A 23,057-nucleotide genomic window follows, 5' to 3' on the forward strand; every position below is an offset into this window, starting at 1 on the left:
CACATCCAATGATCCTATATGATCTTGGTTTCCAAGAACTCTTCCAGCAAGTAAGATGAGGTTTGAGAGACCGCCTTCCGGTACACGTGCCAAACTTGCCTGACTGCGTTTAGGTAGGACATGTAGGGGCCTGACAGCTTATTTTCAAACATGCCACTCCATTTAGTCGATGCTATGGTGAGAGGGGGAAGGAAGAGTGGTCGACTGATCCCTCGTCGTTTGCTACGACCGGCTGGGGTTTCAGCTTTCAGACCAAACTGCAAATACTACGCTGGTTGCGGTCTCTTCAAATCCATGGTGACCTCGAAAATGGCCCAGTTGCCTCCTTGTTTGCCTGGAAAGCCTTGTACAGAGTCGAGCTGTGTATAGGGTTTGGTTGTATTTCACGCATTTATCTATTACCTAATTGATAGTGTGAATATGGTTTATTGTGGGGTAGTCCGTACAAAATTTTGCTTGGTCCTTTGGCTGTGGGTACACACTACTACAACGACTACAGAGGACGGAACGACCCACAGCCAGAAGCTTCGGCCTTAAAAAAATCTGGCAGGTATTTAAGGTTTGGTAGTTGCGGACGAGCCCTCTGACCGATGATGACGTCCCTGTGACTGCTTCGATAACGACTGACTTCCTGACTTACAGATTCATACAGCGTATTGTCACATGCTACAAAAGGCTTCACTCCCCGCATTAAATGGCAAAGCTTTTTTTCTGCTGCCATGTCGGGGTCATCATCATCATTTATTTTCCCTTAAAGGGCCCTGTTGGGTATTACATAAGGGGGGTAACATAGAAAGTTAGACATGCGACTTGTCAGGTCACAAATTTGAAACACACATCTCAGTGAAATACATTACCTGTTAAGGTGCAAAATAAAAACATTACACTTTAACGAGACGTGGAGTACAGTGTAAGGTTGTAATGAATATTACAGCGTGAGGTGATCAGTAAGAAACTGCTTAAACACAATCGGGTTACGCTCGGTGACAACACTATCTGGCAATATATTCCACTTTGCAATGGTTATCGGCAAAAAAGATTGAGTGAAAGAAGACCTTGAACCATGCAACCGCTGGATGCTGCAAGAGTTAAAAAGGCGACGAGATGTACAGTGTGGGAGGTTTAGAAGTTTACAACGAAGCTGAGGGAAGTTGTAATAGAGCCTGTGGAACAAGCACAACCTTACAATCTTACGTCGGAATGACAATGACTCGAGTCCCAGTAATGACTTTTATGGCACTGTTGCTTTCATCACGGTTGTACTTGGAAGAGATGAATTTGGCCGCACGGTTCTGTATGGATTCCAAAACGTTAATGAGGTATGCTTGGTGAGGGCTCCAAATATATTTTAACAAAAAAGGCTCGCTCTGTCCTCAACATACATCATGACGCTCTCATTCGGCATTTGGATGCACGACAGAATTACTCGCTTGGCTCGTTCACGGTGATTGGGATTGGCCCAACTTGCCAGCAACTGATGACGGAAGACTCTCTACGAGGGAAATGGCCGGCTCACGATTTTCACACCAAGTAAGATCGCCATCCTCCAGGCTGAAATACACGTTCCTCATTTTGTCGACATCAGTCTAACCATTGTAATCGGAGACCCGTTCGAACTGATCCAGCCAGTCCTCGACATCCTCAAAGACGAAACCATGCAACACCTTCAGCACTCGTGGCTTCCGAAGCGTATGGGGCGCGGCTGCAGCGCCTTCAAGAGCATTAGAGTCTGCAGCGCTTTCCTCAGCATTCGAGGGTGTGATTGACGTCAATTCGGGAACAGGTTCTAGCTCAGTAGGTAGTCCTCGAATTCTTCGGCTTTCATGGTAAACAGGTGTGGTCACTGCACATACAAGGCTACCAGGAGGTGTTTGGGACATCGGCTGGGAGTTACCCAGCACCTGCATCAGCTGTCACGTGCTACGAAAGGTCTTCGATGCGGAAGAACAGTGCCGGTCGAGAGACGCACAGAGAACTGGCGAGATGGCTGTCTCAACAACTACTAGCAAGAGTGTGCACCGCCTTGCAAACATCTTCCATTCTGGCAAGCAACCATGGCTCGCGCTCGCCATACCTAGTAGCCAAGTGGTAATATATATGCAAATACGCACATAAAAGGCTATGCCTAAAGCCGGTTCACTAAATTACGGTTAGCTTTTAAGAGTCGTACAGTGCCTACAAGCAATCATGTGTACTGAAGCATGTCTGCGGTGGATATATGTGGGAAGTTGTGCAAAAGAAAGAGCGACGCAGTTGAATATAGTTGTTTTAACGCACTCACTCTATATATAAGCCTATGTATCTTTTTAAGTTTGGAAGCACATACCTTATCCATACAATATTTAAGATTGAGTAGCCCCCTTTTCTTCACTTCTAGCATCAAGACTGAGTAGCCCCCTTTTCTTCACTTCTAGCATGGTGTCTAGAAAGGCAAGGGACGCGACCAAGAAACATTAATAAGATGAGGAAGAGTATTTTCACGAACTTATACACAGAACGAACCAACTCATTTTTAAAAAAAGAAAGGTCGTTGAGAAAACGACAGCGCAAAGACGTGAATGTTTAGCATGTTTGTGGGTGCTGTATTCGTCTCAAACAAACAAACACTTATTAACGAAATGAATGCAGCGAAGAAAGGGAGCAGCGGTCTTTTCACGTCGTATTTCTGGGACGCCTCGCTGTCTCGATCCTTGTCTTCCTTATCCTGCCTCAATATAGCAGCAAAGCACGCCAGCATTTATATTGTTACGGTGAGATACCTTTATTTACAAGAGATGAAGGATGCGAGAGTCCAGGGATCTGGCCGATCACTGCTCGTGCCAACCTCGTTCTCCTCTTCTTCCACGCGCCCCCTCAGTATCGTAGCAATTCCCCCTTTGCAGACGATGCCCACCGGGCGAGTTAGGCTTCGTTGCGATGATGATAGCGTTTTAGACGGGCAACATGAACGACGTTGGTCTTGCTTGAGCGGCGGCCAGTTGACAACAGCTGAGATATCACGTACGTGACATCGCTGAGACGTTCCAGGACAACAAACGGACCGGTGTAGTTGGCCAGAAACTTTTGACAGAGGCCGCGTTTGCGAAGCGGCGTCCAAAGCCACACCAAATCCCCTTTCTCAAAGAATACGTACCGGTGACTTCTGTCGTAACGGTTCTTGGAGCGTTTCTGTGAGACGAAAGTTCGAAGACAGGCGATGCGCCGGGCCTCTTCTGCGCGGCAAATGGTTTCGGCGAGAGTAGGTTGATCAGTCTCGGAAAAAGGAAGGATATTGTCAAGAGCTGTGCGGGGTTGGCGTGCGTAGAGCAGATAAAATGGACTGTATCTCGTTGTTTCGTGCTGTGCAGTGTTGTAGGTGAAAGTTATAAATGGCAAAATCGCGTCCCATGTTTTGTGTCCAGAATCAACATACATGGAAATCATGTTGACGAGAGTCCTATTAGTTCGTTCCGTCAAACCATTAGCCTGCGGGTGATACGGGGTAGTGTGATGAAAATGGCACGAAGCAAGACGAAGGAGGTCTTCAACTACATCGGCAACAAATTGCCGCCCGCGATTACTAATGATGACACGGGGGGGATCCATGGCATAATATAACGTGTGACAGCATGAACTGTGAAACTTGAGTGGCCGTTGCCGCAGGAATCGCCGCAGTTTTGGCGTAACGTGTGAGGTGGTCAACGCCCACAATAATCCATCGGTTGCCGTTCGTTCATCGCGGAATAGGGCCGAGCAGGTCGACACCTACGACGTCAAATGGTGAACTCGGGGGTGCTATGGGATGAAGTAGTCCAGCTAGCGGAGTTGTAGGACGCTTGTGGCGTTGACATTGCTCACAGCTCGCAACGTATGCAGTCACACTTCTACGCATCTTTGGCCAGAAGAAGCGTTCTTGCGTGCGATAAAATGTCCTAGAAAAACCCATATGGCCAGATGTTGGGTTGTCGTGCATTGCTCGAAGTACGTGTTGTCATAGACTTGTAGGCACAACTAGAAGTAGGCGAGCGCCTACGCCAGAATAATTCTTTTTGTTAAGAACGCCATCCTTTACGCCGAAACCACGTTGACCGTTCGTTCCGGAAATAAAGAAAGAAGCGAGACTGTTGTCATTGCATTGCTCTGCTTGAAAAGTGTTTAGGTCAGGAAATGGGGTATCCACTACAGCCAAATATTCATCAAAGTTGTCAGCGTCACACTCAGTTGTCGGAAGGGGAAGTCATGAAAGGCAATCGGCGTCGGCATGACGACGACCGCTCTTGTAACAGACTTCAAAGTCGTGTTCTTGCAATCGTAACGCCCAACGAGCAAGACGACCAGATGGGTCCCATAGTCCAGTGAGCCAACATAAAGAATGGTGGTCCGTGACAATCGAGAATCGGCGTCCATAGATATAAGGGCGAAACTTGTGCACGACAAATATGACCGCGAGACATTCCTGCTCTGTGACAGTATAGTTTCGCTCCGGTTTACTTAAACAGCGACTGGCATAGGCAACGACGTGTTCAGCAGCTCCATGGCGTTAGACCAAGATGGCGCCAATACCTACACCACTGGCGTCGGTATGAACTTCTGTGGTAGCAGATGGGTCATAGTGGCGAAGTACGGGCCCTGACGTAAGAACAAACTTGAGTTGCGAAAAGGAAGACTCGCATTCCGCTGACCACCGAAAAGGTGCGTTCTTGTTGAGTAGGGACGTCAAAAGGTAAGCGAGGTCTGCGAACCTGGGCACGAAGCGACGGAAATACGAGCATAGGCCCAAAAAGCTTCGCAACTCTTGTACCGACTGAGGTTGTTTGAAGCTGCTGACTGCAGCGACTTTCTGGGAGTCGGGTCGAACGTCATGCTTGTCCACCTGGTGACCGAGAACGAGAGTCTCACGGCTGCCAAAGTGACACTTCTTAGAGTTCAGGGTGAGCTTAGCTCTCTCAAGGCAGGTGAGAACAATGTCTAGACGATGGTTGTGTTCATCGAATGTACGGCCAAAAATTATGTCATCCAGGTAGCAAAGACAAACTTCCCATTTTAGTCCACGTAACACAGAGTCCATGAAGCGCTCAAACGTGGCTGGAGCGTTGCATAGGCCAAACGGCATTACATTAAATTCAAATAGACCATCTGGGATTATGAAGGCCGTTTTCTTTTTGTCATTCGGGTGCATGGGGATTTGCCAATAACCAGATCTCAAATCCACGGAGGAGAAGTACGATGCCGAATGTAAACAATCAATGACATCATCAATCCTGGGAAGCGGGTAGACATCCTTTTTAGTAACATAGTTGAGCCGTCTGTAATCCACGCAAAATCACCATGTACCATCCTTCTTTCGGACAAGAATCACAGGGGCAGCCCAAAGGCTACACGACTCTTGGATGACCCTTTTCTTTAACGTCTCTTCTACCTGTTGAGTAATGACCTTGCGCTCCGCAGCTGAGACACGGTATGGTTTCTGCCGGATAGGGTAAGCGGATCTTGTGTCAGTGCTATGGCGAGTACGCGACTCGGGTACACTTATTTGCTCTTCTTTCTGCGCAAAGTCAAATATAGTAGCGTGCTTTGCAAAGACTTCGACCAAAGCTTGACGTTTTTTTTATGATAGCGACTTGTTTACCATACTCAGAATGTTGGCTTCTGTATGGTACGTTGCACGAATAGGATCTACTCTCTCGTCGCTTAAAGATGCAATAAAACTGGTCGCATTTTGTTCGAAGAGGGCGAGTCGCATTCCGCAGGGTAGCATAACAGGTTCATTTGAATAGTTCGACACCCATAAGGCCGATCGCCTATCACTGATCGACAGAACACAATCTGGAACGAGCACATTTTCCTTGGCGCAATTGAGAGGAATGGGCTCCACAAGAACATCAAACTTTCCGGCGTCCGAGGCAGAGGCGTCAACGCGTACGGTCTTCATCGAGTTGGGCGGCAAGACAACATCCTCAATGACGGTGATAGATCCTTGACAGCACCTAGGATCGTCAGTAAATGTCGATAGCATAATCTCGCCAGCACTGCAATCTACAGTAGCCCTGCATTCGCGTAGAAAATCGATCCCCAAGATGATGTCATGGGTGGAGCTGGTCAGGACAGCGATTTCAGCCTCGAAGACTTTGTCACCCAAAGTGACACTAACGACACACACACCGATCGGGCGCAGTGTCTCCCCGCTCACTGCACGAAATGATGCACAATTGTCCCAGCGAAACATCGCTTTATGTCCTAGCCGCAATTTGAAGTTGAGACTCATCACTGAAACAGCTGCTTCAGTATCTATCAAAGCCATCGTAGGAAGTCCATCAATAAGCACGGGGACCCTATTTTGCGTCATAAAAACGGGTGGAGGCATAGGCGGATGTAGTGACAAATGTTCGGCGACCTCACCTCCATTGGCCGCACCACCTAGTTTCCCGGAGGCTAGGAGGTGACGGGTCGACCAGGAGATGGGGAACGAAACTCGCGTATTGTGGGGGGCGTCACGCTTCGCACGGAGGAAGGCGAGTCGTTGTGTAAATTGCGGTGAAAATTGCGTCCTACATGTGTATCACTGTGGGTCGTTTGCTGGAAGCCGTCCCCAACGTACGCGTCCCGCATTGAACGCATACCACCGCGCCAGCAGTTTTGTCGAGAAGAAGCTGATGATCCCTCGTTGTAGCGCTGCTGGGGGTGACGCCTTTGACCACAGAATCGAGCCACATGTCCACGGAAACCGCAGTTATAGCACACAGGGGCCTCACGCACGTAGCCAAACCTTCCATGAGGCGCCATGTGCCCATGATCGTCCCACGAAGACACCATTGTAGGTGGTTGGTGGGAGGCGTTCTGGAAACCACGGCGATGATGTAAGTTGTCGGTTGGGGGCTCTGGTGCTCTTGATTGGGGCACATCATATAGCGTGGCATCAACGGCACCACACATTGCATCGTATGGCGGGGAGGTGTTGATAGCAGGTGCTCTCGGTGGGTTGATAGCATCACGTCGTCCAAGTTCTTCGCGTACGATTTGCCTGATCATTGAGGCAAGATCACAGGAGGATGTTGGAGGTACGTCGACACTTGCAACGGTGGTGACATTGGCAAGTCTACCAAATTTGGGAGTGATGCGCCTAGCCTTCAAGGTCTCAAACGTGCGGCAGAGTTGTATTACGTTGTAAAACAACCTCCTTATACAAATTTCGGGGCATGGGGCCGTTGTAAACAACCTCCTTTAGCAGCGTTGTAAAACAACCTCCTTTATACAAATTTCGGGGCATGGGGCCAGGCTCCTAGCCACCACGGGCACGCCGCCATTACACATACTTCAAGGTATCGTGCTCGGTGCGACTCTCCAAAAGAGAGTTAACGCGACATATGTGACAAATCATCATATATGCGGCCAATCAAGACTCACCAAACATGTAACTGGTGCTTTTTTTTTCATCATCATCATCATCATCAGCCTGACTACGTCCACTGCAGGACAAAGGCCTCTCCTATGTTCCGCCAGTTAACCCGGTCCTGTGCTTGCTGCTGCCAATTTATACCCGCAAACTTCTTAATCTCATCTGCCCACCTAACCTTCTGTCTCCCCCTAACCCGCTTCCCTCATCTGGGAATCCAGTTAGTTACCCTTAATGACCAGCGGTTATCCTGTCTACGTGCTACATGCCCGGCCCATGTCCATTTTCTCTTCATTATTTCAATTATGATATTCTTAACCCCCGTTTGTCCCCTAATCCATTCTGCTCTCTTCTTGTCTCTTAAGGTTACACCTACCATTTTTCTTTCCATTGCTCGCTGCGTCGTCCTCAATTTAAGCTGAACCCTCTTTGTAAGTCTCCAGGTTTCTGCTCCGTAGCTAAGTACTGGCAAGATACAGCTGTTATATACCTTCCTCTTGAGGGATAGTGGCAATCTACCTGTCATAATTTGAGAGTGCTTGCCGAATGTGCTCCACCCCATTCTTATTCTTCTAGTTACTTCAACGTATATTAGACGAACTCAGTAGAGAGGAAGATTACATAGTGCGGAAGTAAAGGGACAGGTCATCACGTGCTCCCACGTGCACTGTATCACTATGGCTTAACATTGTCGTCGCTGCCGTAGGCATTCCCACCCCTTCATTTTGCCACGACCTTCGAACTGCGGGCTGTTGTTGTGGGTAAGGTGGTAAAAACATTTAACAAAAAAAAACAACAAGGGGGGTATGCAGCGACCGCCTCCTAAGAAGACAGCACCCACAACTAGTAAGTGGGGATCAGTAGCACGGGACCCTATTGGTGTCGGCTGCTGCCTGGACTGGTCGAACCAAGGCCTTTTGGGCCTGAAGGTTAGAGCAGCCAAGCAGGGTCGCCTTCCACTCCTCCCGGGTAGGATTGGGAATATGGGGTACAGCAGAGTTGCAGGGGCAAGCCCACACAGTGTGGTAGATGTCTGAAGAATTTTCCCCACAGTGTGAGCAGCTTCCGGAAAAAGGTGGTATCGAAATGTGCTGCCTGGTATAGCATGTTTGTGAAGAGTCTGAGTAAAAGTCGCTCCTCCGCTTTATTTAGGTCTTTGCATGGACGTGGATAAAGGCTATGATCGAACTGGTATAATAGTCGGCAATTTAACGGAAAGAGTACCCCGGATTAAATTCAAGGTCGTCCTGATCGGGGGAGGCGAGTGGAAATGCCCAGTGAGAGAGTGCCCGGGCGTCGGCTGCCTCATTCCCTTAGAGTCCCATGTGAGCAGGTGCCCAGACCATACGGCGAGGTGCAGGGATTCCCTGGTAGTCAGAACATTGCAATCATCGATAGGCCAGGTACATGACACAGTCATTCACGATGTTTCGACAGGCCCCTCGAGAGTCGGAGCTGATGGTTTGCGACCTAGGGTGACAAGCTGAAGCAAGACTGATAGTTGTGATAGTTGGTGATACATTATGGGCAGTAACAGCGCACAAACTCATGGGACGAAGAGAAGAGACAGTACTCTTCAAACATAGTGATCAGATCACAAGAGAACAAGCGGAAGCATTCTATATCAAAAAAGAAGGGGAGTCCTGCATTAGTCAGACCTTAATATATTTACATGAAAAAGAAGAAATCCTAATCAGTAGCATGTTTGTTTGAATAGAATTTGTTGCGCCTGCGCAGTTGCCCGTAGCGTAAAACTATTAATGACATCGACACGGTCCTTCGCTGGCCCCTCTGCACATGTTCTGTGTGTTTTTTATCTTATGTGTTCAGATAATTTGTATATCTAAATAATTTTTTCAGTTGAGAGTTAGCGCTTGTTTGTTTGTGTCTCTTCTCTTCGTCCCATGAGTTTGTGAGCTGTTACTGCCCATAATAGTGACAAGGTGCCAATGCAATGGCGACTTCCTCTGCGTGGATTATGTTTTGGGCTCGAAACAAGAGTCCGTTAACTGTTTGGTTCTCTTGTACGACAGCGGCCGTGTACCAGCCCCCATGGTGTGGGCCGGAGGCGTCCACGTAGAACACACCGAGTTTCGATCTATAACAGCGGGCCAGGGCTTTCGCCTGCGTCAGGTGCCGGCCATTGTCGTCTTCTTTTCCCATATTACCATTTCCAATTAAATGGGAGCTGAACGTGATCCTCCATGATGTGAATGTGTTGAATGTGTAGGTGGGCTAATAGGCGGCGACCTGCTACCATCTGTTAGGAGTCGAGTGTACCGATTTGTGAGGTGGGCCTCTCGAAGCTCTCGAAACGTATTCATCATGCCATGCCTAGAAGGCGCTGGTTAGAGGTGTTCACGAAGAAGTCGAGGGTTCGCTTTACGATTTTGCGAAGGATGACTTAAAGCACATCCTCGTCTTGCTTCCACAGGTGGAGGTATACGGTAGAATATAAGATTCTACTAGTTATAAATGCATGTGCCAGCCGCAAGGTGTCTCTGCACCGTAGCCCCCTCGCGTTTATTAGAGATGTGGCAGACCATGCGGCCCATCTGGTCGCCCACCTTCCGGAGTTTGGCCATTGTGGTGTCTGACCGTCTGTTTTGATCAATAAAGAGCCCCTAAACCCGGACTTCTTTTTGGTCAGGGATTGGACCTGTTTCTAGTGAGAGTTCAATTTTGGCCTTGCACTTGGGCGAGAGGGTTATGTGCATTTGGATGGTGAGCACTGAGGGACGCACTGGCAGGCATAGCGGTCGACTATGATTGCGGCTTGGTGCAGGTTCGTCTCAATATCTCTAAGTGCACCCTGCATGGCCCAGATGGTGATGTCATCAGCATACAATGCATGTTGTACACCGGGAACATCAGCCAGCTGAGCAGGCAGGTGCATCATTGAATAATAAAGGAGACAGCACTGCATCTTGTGGTGTACCTCTAATTCCTAAGGGGAAAGGGCCGTGTTCCTTGTACTGTATGCGACTGTAGGATTGTCTGTCGGTTAAAAACTGCCGATTGTATTCGAATGCTCTCAAGCCACAGCCAGTTTGTAAAAGGTGTGTTAAAATTACCCCCTGAGTTACATTGTCAAACACCCCCTTCAGTCCAAGGCGAGTACAACCTTGTTGCTGCGAGGGCATTCAACAGGGTCTAGGATATCCCGATTAAGTTGAAGGAGAATGTCTGTACGGCGAAACCCGTGCATCGAATCTGCAAAAGTATGTTTATTTTCCATGAAATCAGACAAACGATCCAGCACCATCGTCTCCATCAGTTTGCCCATACATGATGGGGGAGAAATGGGGCGAAGGTTGTCTGTGTTCACGGCCTTTCCAGGTTTCGGTATAAATGTGACTAGGGCAGTCTTATACTGTATGGGGAGTGGCTCTTACCCTGGCCAAATAGAGTTGAAGACATCCACTTTTGAAGACATCCTTGGCTGATGAAGGAGTGGACGGGTTCCTCCTGTGCCTGGTTTCTTATAGGAGACACTCACGTGAGTAATAGACGATAGGCATACGCAATACTGTTCGCGAAGCATTTGTATTACTATGCTGATCATCTGTAATGTTTGAAATGCTTGCGGCACTGCAGCTAGCCATACTCTCCTGTTGTTAACCTTGCAGGAAATCCAACGCTATCAGTGGCACAGAACTTAAAGCGCTTGTGTCTGCTTTCTTGCAAATGCTGTGTCGTTTTAATACTTGCGCTGCGCAATATGCAAGGAAAACAAGAAAACTAGATTTGTGAATGAAAAATGCTTCGGCGAAAGCTTAAAATTGAGAATGATCATTGCTCAATAATAATTGTTGGCGTTTTAAGCCCAAAACAAAAATGATGCGAGGGGTGCCACAGTGTATGCTTGGGTAATTCTGACTGTCTTCTGACCACTGGCATGCATCGCTCAGTACTCGGGTCTCTAGCCTTCCGCCTCCCTCGACGACCACTGCTCATTGTGATCTGCTTCGTCAGCTTAGGAAAAATGTGAAGGTAAATGAGCGTGCCAATTTTATGAAAAGGCAACATAGTTTTGCAGATAACTCTGCTAGAAAATGAGCTTGGGAGTCGGTCCTCTGAATGCTCTGCTGCCGCAGACAGAGCGACAATGACAACTCTTTTTCCCGCACAATGGGAAGCGAAGAGGGTGGAAAAATAGCCTGCGAGGATCATTGAGGAACTGTTAAAGCAAAAAAAAAAGAGCGGCTTAGCTAAAATAACAAAAAAAGTGCCTCAGTTCTCCGGAAAGGCAGTACAATGGTAGCTGGACGACGGCTCATGAATGTGGGAATTCTCACAGGTACTTCGCGAGAAAGAATTAAGTTAAAAGGGAGTGGGGTGAGAGGGATAACAAGAAAGAAAACTCAGATGGGACGATAAAGATAAACACAAATGAAATCGCAACACAAGTTGTCTCGATTTGGTGTGACGACTTCACGTTAGAGTTGAGGAGAGGAGAGTGTGGGAATATCGGGAGGGCAGTGGGGTCGTCCTTCTGACGGGACGTCCCACGTGCGTATAGGGAGAGTCTATTTGCACCTCAACAGCTCGGGATCACGTGATCCAAGGTTAAACGTCGCATATGCCGACATTGGAAAAGCGCTCAGCTTCAACTGGCTTCTCAAGCGATTTTGAAGTCAAGTGACAAAAAAAAAAGCAAAACAAGAAAATGGGGCTGGGAGATTCCTTCATGGAAGAGATGAAAGCAGGTGAGCAAGGCATGTTTTGTTGCCATTATTACGCCTTCACGCTGCGGGCCCTGTCGGATTAAAAAGCCCAGCAAAAGAAGTTTGCGCAATCAAAGTCACTCCTCTATGGCTCTCATGGACGCGTCATGTACCGTTGTGTAGGTATGAGAGTAATGAGTCTCGTTGAGGGGAGTGCCAAGTGTATTGTGTATTGGGAGCTTCCCTGTTGTGTGGCGGCAAACATACATACGAACATGTTTGTTGGCATTCGCTGATGCGGCTGTTAATGCCATACACTTTACATCAAAGGACTCTACTGAAATCTGCAGGTGTACAGCCAGGAGTCTTTGGCCATTCTGTTGCCTCGCAGTGTTACACAGTAGACGCTTCTAATTTTCGAAGTAACCAGTAAGCAGTCGACAACTACAGGGCTCAAGAAACTTGTCTAGAATGCCACAATGGCACGCTCCAACACCTCAGTTGTTGACAGCCCACACTTAAGCATTTAGCCTTGGCAGCTTTGTATATGCCAAAATTTCGGCTCTTTCAAAATAGTGGCAATCAGAAAACACTGTCAGTGCAGTCCGGAGCACGTCTTTTTGGTGCTTTAGACAAATGTGCGAACCAGTGACCGGTACCGTACTACACTACGTATCACAACACATGACTCGCCAATGAGACGAGCAGTCGCTCTAATCCCTTGCATAGGTGATCCGAAGGTTGTGGAACGGAATTCGTGGCGGTAGCATTGTATGGAGGCAAATATGTTTGAGACCCGTGTGCTGAGATTCAGGTGCACAGTAAAGAACCCCAGGTGGTCGAGATTACCACAGCTTTACACTACGGGGTCCCTCATAATCTGATCTGATTTTGAGATTTTAAACTCTGACGAATATTATTACTCTTTGGCCGAGTTGCGACGCGGACGCAGAAGAAAACTGGGTACTGCGGAATGGAGCAAATTATAAATGATGCCGCCAAATTAACAAACAACACAGTGTGGATGATGACCACAAGTACGTAACATAGCTTGAAATCATGCAAGCGAACCATATTTATTTGTTTGTAGCCTGGAATCCATGGCACAATACCCACTCTGGGAGATTGGCCTAGAAAACATACGGTATCCTACAGACGGCAACTGCCCTATTGCTTACCAAAAAAAAATGAAGTGATGTAGAAGAAGGAAGCCATTATAAAAAAAAAATCTAGAGTGAGAAATTAAAAAAAAACAAGAAAATAATTCCTAATATAATAACCATATTGTGAACAAGACGAATCTGTATTTTTGTCACGTGACCTCAAACTCGCTTGACAAGACGTAGCCAGTAGCAGTGCCATTTGAAGTTTATCACTTTGCTAATGACGTCATATGTGACGTTTGCCTTTGGTCACGTGAACCCATGCTGTTGAGGTGCAAATAGACCCTCTTGTGCCGGGAGGCTTGTTAGCACGCACATGCACAACTCCCCAGAGTATGTCAAAGGATTTGACAAGCATGGCAAATGCTAATGTGGACTTCATCATTGTTTGGTCAGTGGGGTGGTTCAAAATACTTCTGTAAAATAGCAGTGCTAATATTCACTCTGCATGTTTTACGAGATGTTGAATGGCATTTATATATTTTTTCCTAGATGTATACCCTCTTTTTCATACTGCTTCAAGTTTCGTCTTTCGGGATATAAAAAAAATTAATGTTTTCTTTCCCCTTTAGCCTGCTCCAAACTTGCATTTTAGTGCCACAGTGATGGAAGTGCTGCTCCAATTACTCCAAACTGCTCCAAAAGAGAAATGCTGCTCCAAAGTGCAATATTTGCTAGAAACTGCTTCGAACCTGTTCCAAAATAGTTTTGGCAAACTAAAAAGAATGAAGTTGAACCATGGGATCATACCGTGAGCATAAGCAAAATCAAAAGCAACCTGTATACATTATTATCCTAGTATGCTACTCAGTGGCATAAATCCAAAAAAAATCTCAAGGGGTGATACGTATCTGGCCATCGTGTCCAATTCGTATTTTAATAAGGGTTGAATTTTATTATATAGAAATTAAATCATGCTTTCAAATAAAATAAAAAAGCGGGCACGGGATCCAAGCTCGAGAAATGGCATCGTTCTATTCAGTCCCTTTTTTCACCTTTTTTCGATTCCCATAGTTCACACTGCTGAGGGGCATTTACCACAGCTACGCAGTAAAAGATAAAAATCCTTTTAAAAAGTTAATTGTACTATACTTGACTTTTAACTCAATTATATCACGTTCTAAAGCTAAATCTTAAGTGGAACATTTGCAAAGGATGTCCTCCACAGCCTGAACACCAGAAAAGTCCAGACTCTCTTAAGCCCCCCGCCTTCGTGATTTACGCCAACTATACTGCTTGTATACAAGCTGCATACTCACATACGGCATGTTTATTAGTAAATATAAATATTTATTAGATGCTTAAGTGATGTTTTAGACTTCAGGAATCAGGAACATGCATCTGCTCCAAAAACACCACTAGTAACCCTAAGCTATTGCATTTTTTTCTACTTCAAAGACACTTGAGCCTATTCCAAAGCCCCATTTTTTCTGCTCCAAAAATCAAAATGTCACTTCCATTACTGTAATGCTACAAAAGTAACATTTTGCTGCTCCAAAAATTGCTCCAAGTCTGTCTCACCTGGAGTGGAAACTGGAGAGAGTGGGAGGGGGGGGAGTGTCCGCAGCGGCATTTCTGTGGCAAACAATGTGAAGGCAATGCCATGTCTAAACAGGCCAGCGACTTGGTCGCTAATGAAACCAGGTGCTCACCATATATATGTTGGTGAATGCCGGCGTTCTTCATGTATATATAAGAACGGTATTTAACGGAAGGCCTCCCTCATTAACGTTCACAAAGAAGAATGAATTACGCTTTTTTACACAATTACTCTGGTCTGGTAGCTGTGACAAAAGCAGGCAAGTACGAAATGAGATTCTTAAACCCAGTTATGATTCCGAGAGATGCCGTAGTAGAGTGTTCCGGAAATTCGGACCACCTGGGGTTCTTTAACGTGCACCTAAATCTAAGAAAACGGGCCTGTCGCATTTACACCTTCACAGAAAATGCTACACAAGTAAATAAAAGGTAAATGCAGCTGCCACAGCTGGGATACAACTACACTAGCAGCGAGTCGGCAGTATACAGCACCTTAACCACTAGACCGCCATGGTGGATGAAACGATAATATACACCGTGAGCTTCCCAACAGCAAAAAGAGAGATAGGAGCCAGCGGCCGCAATTTCTGCCATGGCAGCTTCAAGTCATTTTCGCACCCGTTCAAGCTCCCGTACTCGTTCAGTTAGTCGGTCAACAAGCTTTATACAGGTCCCAGAAGCCTCATAGTCCTATAGTTTGTTGGCGCTCTCTTTAATGACCCCTCTTCTTCCTATGAGCGAACGACACGTGTCTGTCTCATATAGCGAGCCCTAAAAGCAACTCCTCATAATATTTCATGCGCAATCTTTTGCCACAAGTCATAGCGAGCACAATGATTTGTGGGAAATGCCGCTGAAGAGTATCGAGACACTTGTGAAAGAGGCATTTGTGGTGGCAAGCACAGGGCTTCTTATACAATAGAGGGAACTCAGACGCGAGTGCTTATGGGAGTTGCAACGCATGGAGCTTCAGCCAGGATCGGAAGGATGGGTAATACACAAATTTGTCTAAGCTTCGTACTTTCGAATCTGTTTGGCTCTACGTGGCTTAGAGTCGCTTTGTCAAGAGATGACAATCAGCAAATATTCAGCAGCTGCACTTTGCCACTTTAACCTTTTGGGCTCAACATGGTCAGGAAGTTCACAACAGTCTTTTCTTTATTTTGAAATGAAACCAGAACACAACAATTAACAAAACCACAAATGTGTTCGAAGCCCGCAACCACAACGACTAGGCAAATTTGTGTACCACCCATCAATATCTTGGTCGCTAAACGATCGCAGTGCTAGTTAGATTTAGAAAACTCTCTGGAGGCGAGGAAGTGAGAGGCCACTACTGCGACTCGGCGAGTTGAGTCGCAAATTGCAGTTCTACCCGTTGATTTGTCCATCAACATGATCTGCCGGAGTTTAGTGCGGGGAGAAGGTGACTGTAGTGTAATCATGCTTATTGAGTGAAACGTTGATGCTAAACATCTGCACAACCCCTATGCAAATAGACATACACGCCGAACAGTCGCATACGTTTCATACAACCAGTTTGCGGCCGCGATACGATGCCAAGACCAACATTGGTATTCATCATCTTTTACCTGCAAAGCACTACAATTCTGGTCTGTTTATTCCATTTTCAGGGCTGTAAAGTGCACTTCAGGAAATACAGACTACTGGTCCTGTTAAGGCTATACAAGGGACTTATATTACTTTGACGACTTGGATGAATCCCAGACATATTTCAACATGTAGGCGGCTTTTCCCCATGCACTTCACCTCGTTGGCTCCCAGATAGCTTATTGATAACTACGACGACAAACTCTCGCTTTCAAGACATTATTATGATCTGTCCAAGATTATCCTGAAGCAAGTTTTTGGTGTTGAAATACAACGACACACCATATTCAAGTACGACAGACACGACAACACGCAAGCACCCCCGTCTTCAAGCAACCATTCGACAGAGGAGCAGAGTCATCTTGGCGACCACTGAAATACCAACCAACAAGGAGCCTGCCTAGAACTCCACCACAAAACTTGGATTACATAACAACGTCCAGAGGTATACAGCATCTACAAGTGTGCTGTCCAGTGTGAGAGTGTGGTGCTGTTTTGTGCGCGATTGCTCTTGGTTGTGTGGTGCTGGCATCAAGCATCACACCTTCTTCGGGGGTGCCAATGAGAGTAACCAACATGGTCCCTGCCACCAGAGCTAGATAACGTCAAGAAGACGTCCACAGCTACGGCATCTACAAGTGTGCAGTGAAGTGCACTGCGTGTGTGGTGGTGCGTTGTGCGTGAGTGATCGTGGTTGCGTGGTGCAGCGCTTCACGATGGTGGCGATGATTTAGATTAACCACTGAACGGAGCGACAGCAGGTGGGCACCTCTAACGGGAGTGCCCATAAAATAAGCAACATGGCTTTCGCCTTCAATCTGGAATATTAAGGCGGCGGTGACGGCGACTTGGTACATGTTCTATCCGAGTATGATTCACGTTTTTTTTTCTCCTATGCGAGTAACCAAGATGGCCTCTGCTGCCAGGGTTGGACAACGTCACGAAGACGTCGAGAGCTACAGCATCTACAAGCTGGCAGTGAAGTGCAATGCGTGTGTGGTGGTGTGTTGTGCGCGAGTGATCGCGGTTCTGTGGTGCGGTCGGTGCTTCATCGCGGCAGCAAGCATTTGGATTTAACCAACCAGAGGAGAAACAGCAGGCCAGTGACTCTACTAGGCGGGCCCATGGAATAAGCAACATGGCTTTTTGCCTTAAAGGTAGGACATTAAGGCAGCGATGAGGGCAACTTGGTATGTGTTCATTTCTGTTATGCCTCACGTCATTATTCTTTTCCCTACAGGGCATCAAGTTAGGATAGCACCTTCTTCCAGCATCTATGGGAGTAACCAAGATGGCCTCTCCTACCAGGGTTGGATAACGTCACGAAGACGTCGAGAGCTACGGCACCTACAAGCGTGCAGTGAAGTGCAGTGCATGTGTGGTGGTGTTTGTGTGCAAGTGAAAGCGGTTGCGTGGTGCAGTCGGTGCTTCATGCTGGCAGCAAGCATTTGGATTAAAATACCAGAGGTGTGACAGCAGGCCAGCGCCCGAACTGGGTGCGCCCAAAGAATAAGCAACATGGCTTTTGCCTTAAAAGTAGGACATTAGGGCAGCGATGAGGGCAACTTGGTATGAGTTCATTCCTGGCACGACTCACAGGATTTTTCTTTTCTCTGCAGGGCAGCAAGGTAGGATAGCACCTTCTCCTAGGGCACCCACAGGAGTAACCAACATAGCCTCTGCCGCCAGTGTTGGATAACGTCACGAAGACGTCCAGAGCTATGCCATCTACAAGCGTGCAGGAAATTGCAGTGCGTGTGTGGTGGTGTGTTGTGCTCGAGTGATCACGGTTGTGTGGTGCGCTCGGAACTTTACGGCGGCTGCAAGCATTTGGATTAACGAACCAGAGGAGCGACAGCAGGCCAGCACCTTTAACGGGTGCCCCCATATAGTAAGCAACGTGGCTTTCACCTTAGAGGTAGGACATTAAGGCAGCGATGACGGCAACTTGGTACGTGTTCATTCCTGGCACGACTCACATGATTCTTCTTTTCCCTGCAGGGCAGCAAGGTAGGATAGCGCCTTCTCCTGGGGTGCCCACAGGAGTAACCAACATGGCCTCTGCCACCAGCTGTGGATAATGTCATGAAGACTTCCAAAGCTACATCATCTACAAGTGTAAGGTGAAGTGCAGTGCGTTTATGGTGGTGTGTTGTGCATGAGTGATTGCGGTTGCGTGGTGCAGTGCTTCACGATGGCGGCAAAAATTTAGATTAACCAACCAGAAAGAGCGAAGGCAGGCCAGCGACTCTACTGGGCGGGCCCCATGGAATAAACAACATGGCTTTTGCCTTAAAGGTAGAACATTAAGGAGGCGATGAGGGCAACTTGGTACGTGTTCATTCTTGCCACGACTCACATGATATTTTCTTTCCAAGCAGGGCATCAAGGTAGGATAGCACCTTCTCCTGGGGTGTCCACAGGAGTAACCAACATGGCCTCTGCCACCAGGGTTAGATAACGTCAAGAAGACGTCGAGAGCTAAAGCATTTACAAGCGTGCAGGGAATTGAAGTGCGTGTGTGGTGGTGCGTTGTGCTCGAGTGATCACGGTTATGTGGTGCGCTCGGAACTTTACAGCGCCAGCAAGCATTTGGATTAACGAACCAGAAGAGCGACAGCAGGCCAGCACTTTTACCGGGTGCGCCCAGAGAATAAGGAACATGGCTTTCGCCTTAGACGTAAGACATTGGGGCAGCGATGAGGGACACTTGGTACGTGTTCATTCCTGGCACAACTCTTATGATTCTTCTTTTCCCTGCAGGGCAGCAAGGTAGGATAGCGCGTTCTCCTGGGTGCCCAGAGGAGTAAGCAACATGGCCGCTGCCACCAGCTTTGAATAACGTCATGAAGACTTCCACAGCCACATCATCTACAAGTGTGAGATGAAGTGAAGTGCATGTGTATGGTGGTGTGTTCTGTGCGAGTGATCGCGTTTGAGTGGTGCGGTGCTTTACGATGGCGGCGAAAATTTAGATTAACCAACCAGAAAGAGTAAGGGCAGGCCAGCGACTTTACTGGGCGGGCCCATGGAATAAACAACATGGCCTTTGCCTTAAAGGTACGACATTAGGGCGGCGCTGAGGGCAACTTGGTACGTATGCATTCCAGGCACGACTCACATAATATTCTTTTTCCTATTGGCATCAATGTAGGATAGTACCTTCTTCCAGCACCCATGAGAGTAACCAAGATAGCCTCTGCTACCAGGGTTGGATAACGTCACGAAGACGTCGAGAGCTACAGCATTTACATGCGTGCAGTGAAGTGCAATACGTGTGTGGTGGTGTGTTGCGTGCGAGTGATCGCATTTTTGTGGTGCGGTCAGTGCATCATGGCGGCAGCAAGCACTTGGATTTAACCAACCAGAGGAGAGACAGCAGGCCAGCGACTACAGGGCGGGCCCATGGAATAAGCAACATGGCTTTTGCCTTAAAGGTAGAACATTAGGGCGGCGATGAAAGCAACTTGGCACGTGTATATTCCTGGCACGACTCACATAATTTTTCTTTTCCCTGCAGGGCATCAAGATAGGATAGCACCTTCTCCTGGGGTGCCCCCAGGAGTAACCATGATGGCCTCTGCTACCATGGTTGTATAACGTGTCAAAAACTTACAGAGCTATGGCATCTACAAACCTGCAGTGAAGTGCAGTGCGTGTGTGCTGGTGTCTCGTGCGCGAGTGATCGCATTTTTGTGGTGCGGTCGGTGCATCATGGCGGCAGCAAGCACTTGGATTTAACCAACCAGAGGAGAGACAGCAGGCCAGCGACTACTGGGCGGGCCCATGGAATAAGCAACATGGCTTTTGCCTTAAAGGTAGAACATTAGGGCGGCGATGAAAGCAACTTGGCACGTGTATATTCCTGGCACGACTCACATAATTTTTCTTTTCCCTGCAGGGCATCAAGATAGGATAGCACCTTCTCCTGGGGTGCCCCCAGGAGTAACCAACATGGCCTCTGCCACCAGGGTTGGATAACGTCATGAAGACTTCCAGAGCTACATCATCTACAAGTTTGAGGTGAAGTGCAGTGTGTGTGTGGTGTGGTGTTGTGCACGAGTGATCTCGGTTGTGCGGTGCAGTGCTTCACGATGGCGGCAAGAATTTAGATTAACCAACTAGATGGAACGCCAGCTGGCCAGCGACTCTACTAGGCGGGCCCATGAAATAAAACCATGGCTTTTGCCTTAAAGGTAGGACATTAAGGCAACCATGAGGGCAACTTGGTACGTATTCATTCCTGTTATGACTCAGATTATTCTTTTCTTGGTACGTATTCATTCCTGTTATGACTCAGATTATTCTTTTCCCTACAGGGCATCAAGTCAGGATAGCACCTTCTTGCAGCATCCATGGGAATTACCAAGATGGCCTCTTTTACCAGGGTTGGATACTGTCACGAAGACGTCGAAAGGTACAGCATCTACAAGCGTGCAGTGAAGTGCAGTGCGTGTGTGGTGGTGTGTTGTGCGCGAGTGATCGCGGTTCTGTGGTGCGGGCGGTGCTTCATGGCGGCAGCAAGCATTTGGATTCAACCAACCAGAGGAGAGACAGCAGGCCAGCGACTACTGGGCGGGCCCATGGAATAATCAACATGGCTTTTGCCTTAAAGGTAGAACAGTAAGGCAGCGCTGAGGGCAACTTGGTATGTGTTCATTCCTGGCACGACTATCATGGTTCTTTTCCCTGCAGGCCAGCAAGGTAGGATAGCGCCTTCTCCTGGGGTGCCCACAGGAGTAACCAACATGGCCGCTGCCACCAGCTTTGGATAACGTCATGAAGACTTCCACAGCTACATCATCTACAAGTGTGAGATGAAGTGCAGTGCGTGTGTGGTGGTGTGTTCTGCGCGAGTGATCGTGGTTCCGTGGTGCGGTGCTTCACGATGGCGGCAAAAATTTAGATTAACCAACCAGAAAGAGCGAGGGCAGGCCAGCGACTCTACTGCGCGGGCCCATGGAATAAACAACACGGCTTATGCCTTAAAAGTACGACATTAGGGCGGTGATGAGGGCAACTTGGTATGTATTCATTCTTGTTATGACTCACGTCATTATTCTTTTCCCTACAGGGCATCAAGTTAGGATAGCACCTTCTACCAGCATCCATGGGAGTAACCAAGATGGCCTCTCCTACCAGGGTTGGATAACGTCATAAAGATGTCGAGAGCTGCAGCATCTACAAGTGTGCAGTGAAGTGCAGTGCGTGTGTGGTGGTGTGTTGTGCGCGAGTGATTGCGGTTTTGTGGTGCAGTCGATGCTTCATGGCGGCAGCAAGCATTTGGATTTACCCAACTAGAGGAGAGACAGCAGGCCAGCGACTACTGGGCGGGCCCATGGAATAAGCAACATGGCTTTTGCCTTAAAGGTAGAACATTTGGGCGGCGATGAAAGCAACTTGGCACGTGTATATTCCTGGCACGACTCACATGATTTTTCTTTTCCCTGCAGGGCATCAAGGTAGGATAGCACCTTCTCCTGGGGTGCCCCCAGGAGTAACCAACATGGCCTCTGCCACCAGGGTTGGATAACGTCAAAGAGACATCAAAAGCTATGGCATTTACAAGCGTGCAGGGAATGGCATTGCGCATGTGGGGGTGTGTTGTGCTCGAGTGATCACGGTTGTGTGGTGCGCTCGGAACTTTACGGCGACAGCAAGCGGATTAACGAACCAGAGGATCGACAGCAGGCCAGCACATTTACCGGGTGCGCCCATAGAATAAGCAACATGGCTTTCGCCTTAGAGGTAGGACATTGGGGCAGCGATGAGGGCAACTTGATATGTGTTCATTCCTGCCACGACTCACATGATTATTCTTTTCCCTGCAGGGCAGCAAGGTAGGATAGCGCCTTTTTCTGGGTGCCCACAGGAGTAACCAACATGGCCTCTGTCACCAGCTTTGGATAACGTCATGAAGACGTCGAAAGCTACAGCATCTACAAGCGTGCAGGGAAGTGCAGTGCGTGTGTGGTGGTGTGTTGTGCGCGAGTGATCGCGGTTCTGTGGTGCGGGCGGTGCTTCATGGCGGCAGCAAGCATTTGGATTCAACCAACCGGAGGAGAGACAGCAGGCCAGCGACTACTGGGCGGGCGCATGTAATAATCAACATGGGTTTTGCCTTAAAAGAAGAACATTAAGGCAGCGATGAGGGCAACTTGGTACGTGTTCATTCCTCGCACAACTCACATGATTCTTCTTTTCCCTGCAGGGCAGCAAGGTAGGATAGCGCCTTCTCCTGGGGTGCCCACAGGAGTACCACGAGCTTTGGATAAAGTCAAGAAGACTTTCAGAGCTACATCATCTACAAGTGTGAGGTGAAGTGCAGTGCGTGTGTGGTGGTGTGTTGTGCGCGAGTGATCGCGGTTGCGTGGTGCAGTGCTTCACAATGGCGGCGAGAATTTAGATTAACCAACCAGAAAGAGCGAGGGCAGGCCAGCGACTCTACTGGGCGGGCCCATGGAATAAACAACATGGCTTTTGCCTTCAAGGTAGAACATTAAGGCAGCGATGAGGGCAACTTGGTACGTGTTCATTCCTAGCACAACTCAACTGATTCTTCTTTTCCCTGCAGGGCAGCAAGATAGGGTAGCGCCTTCTTCTCGGTGCCCACAGGAGTAACCAACATGGCCTCTGCCACCAGCTTTGGATCACGTCATGAAGACTTCCAGAGCTACATCATCTACAAGTGTGAGGTGAAGTGCA

At 48.0% G+C, this 23,057-nt stretch overlaps 1 protein-coding gene and 2 long non-coding RNA genes across 14 annotated transcripts in view; 2 read left to right on the forward strand and 1 right to left on the reverse strand.

Annotated features, from left to right (window-relative positions):
* LOC142775238 (uncharacterized) overlaps positions 1 to 16,620 on the forward strand; it is an 84,897-nt gene extending 68,277 nt beyond the window's left edge. Inside the window, exon 4 of the long non-coding RNA XR_012886713.1 lies at positions 16,376 to 16,620. This is a non-coding gene — a long non-coding RNA (uncharacterized LOC142775238). The remainder of the gene's footprint in view (positions 1 to 16,375) is intronic.
* LOC119170364 (plexin-B2) overlaps positions 1 to 23,057 on the reverse strand; it is a 162,942-nt gene that overhangs the window by 86,175 nt on the left and 53,710 nt on the right. For 2 of the 6 annotated variants that reach the window (XM_075876558.1, XM_075876546.1), the window contains exon 2: positions 14,724 to 14,777. The exons of the other annotated variants lie outside the window; for them this stretch is intronic. In XM_075876558.1, the coding sequence (XP_075732673.1) occupies positions 14,724 to 14,777 (54 nt within the window). The remainder of the gene's footprint in view (positions 1 to 14,723; positions 14,778 to 23,057) is intronic. 6 annotated transcript variants of the gene reach the window in all.
* LOC142775259 (uncharacterized) lies at positions 17,034 to 21,602 on the forward strand. 7 transcript variants are annotated; one of them, XR_012886724.1, is made up of 5 exons: positions 17,034 to 17,509; positions 17,593 to 17,888; positions 17,972 to 20,967; positions 21,048 to 21,343; positions 21,427 to 21,602. It is a non-coding gene; the product is annotated as an uncharacterized LOC142775259 (long non-coding RNA). The 7 variants fall into 7 exon arrangements; XR_012886722.1 differs by having other exon boundaries at positions 17,972 to 20,581; positions 20,672 to 20,967; positions 21,048 to 21,602; XR_012886727.1 differs by having other exon boundaries at positions 17,972 to 20,548; positions 20,672 to 20,967; positions 21,048 to 21,602.

The sequence above is a fragment of the Rhipicephalus microplus genome, chromosome 2 (genome assembly GCF_043290135.1).
Source record: "Rhipicephalus microplus isolate Deutch F79 chromosome 2, USDA_Rmic, whole genome shotgun sequence".
Classification (NCBI taxonomy): Eukaryota; Metazoa; Arthropoda; class Arachnida; order Ixodida; family Ixodidae; genus Rhipicephalus; species Rhipicephalus microplus.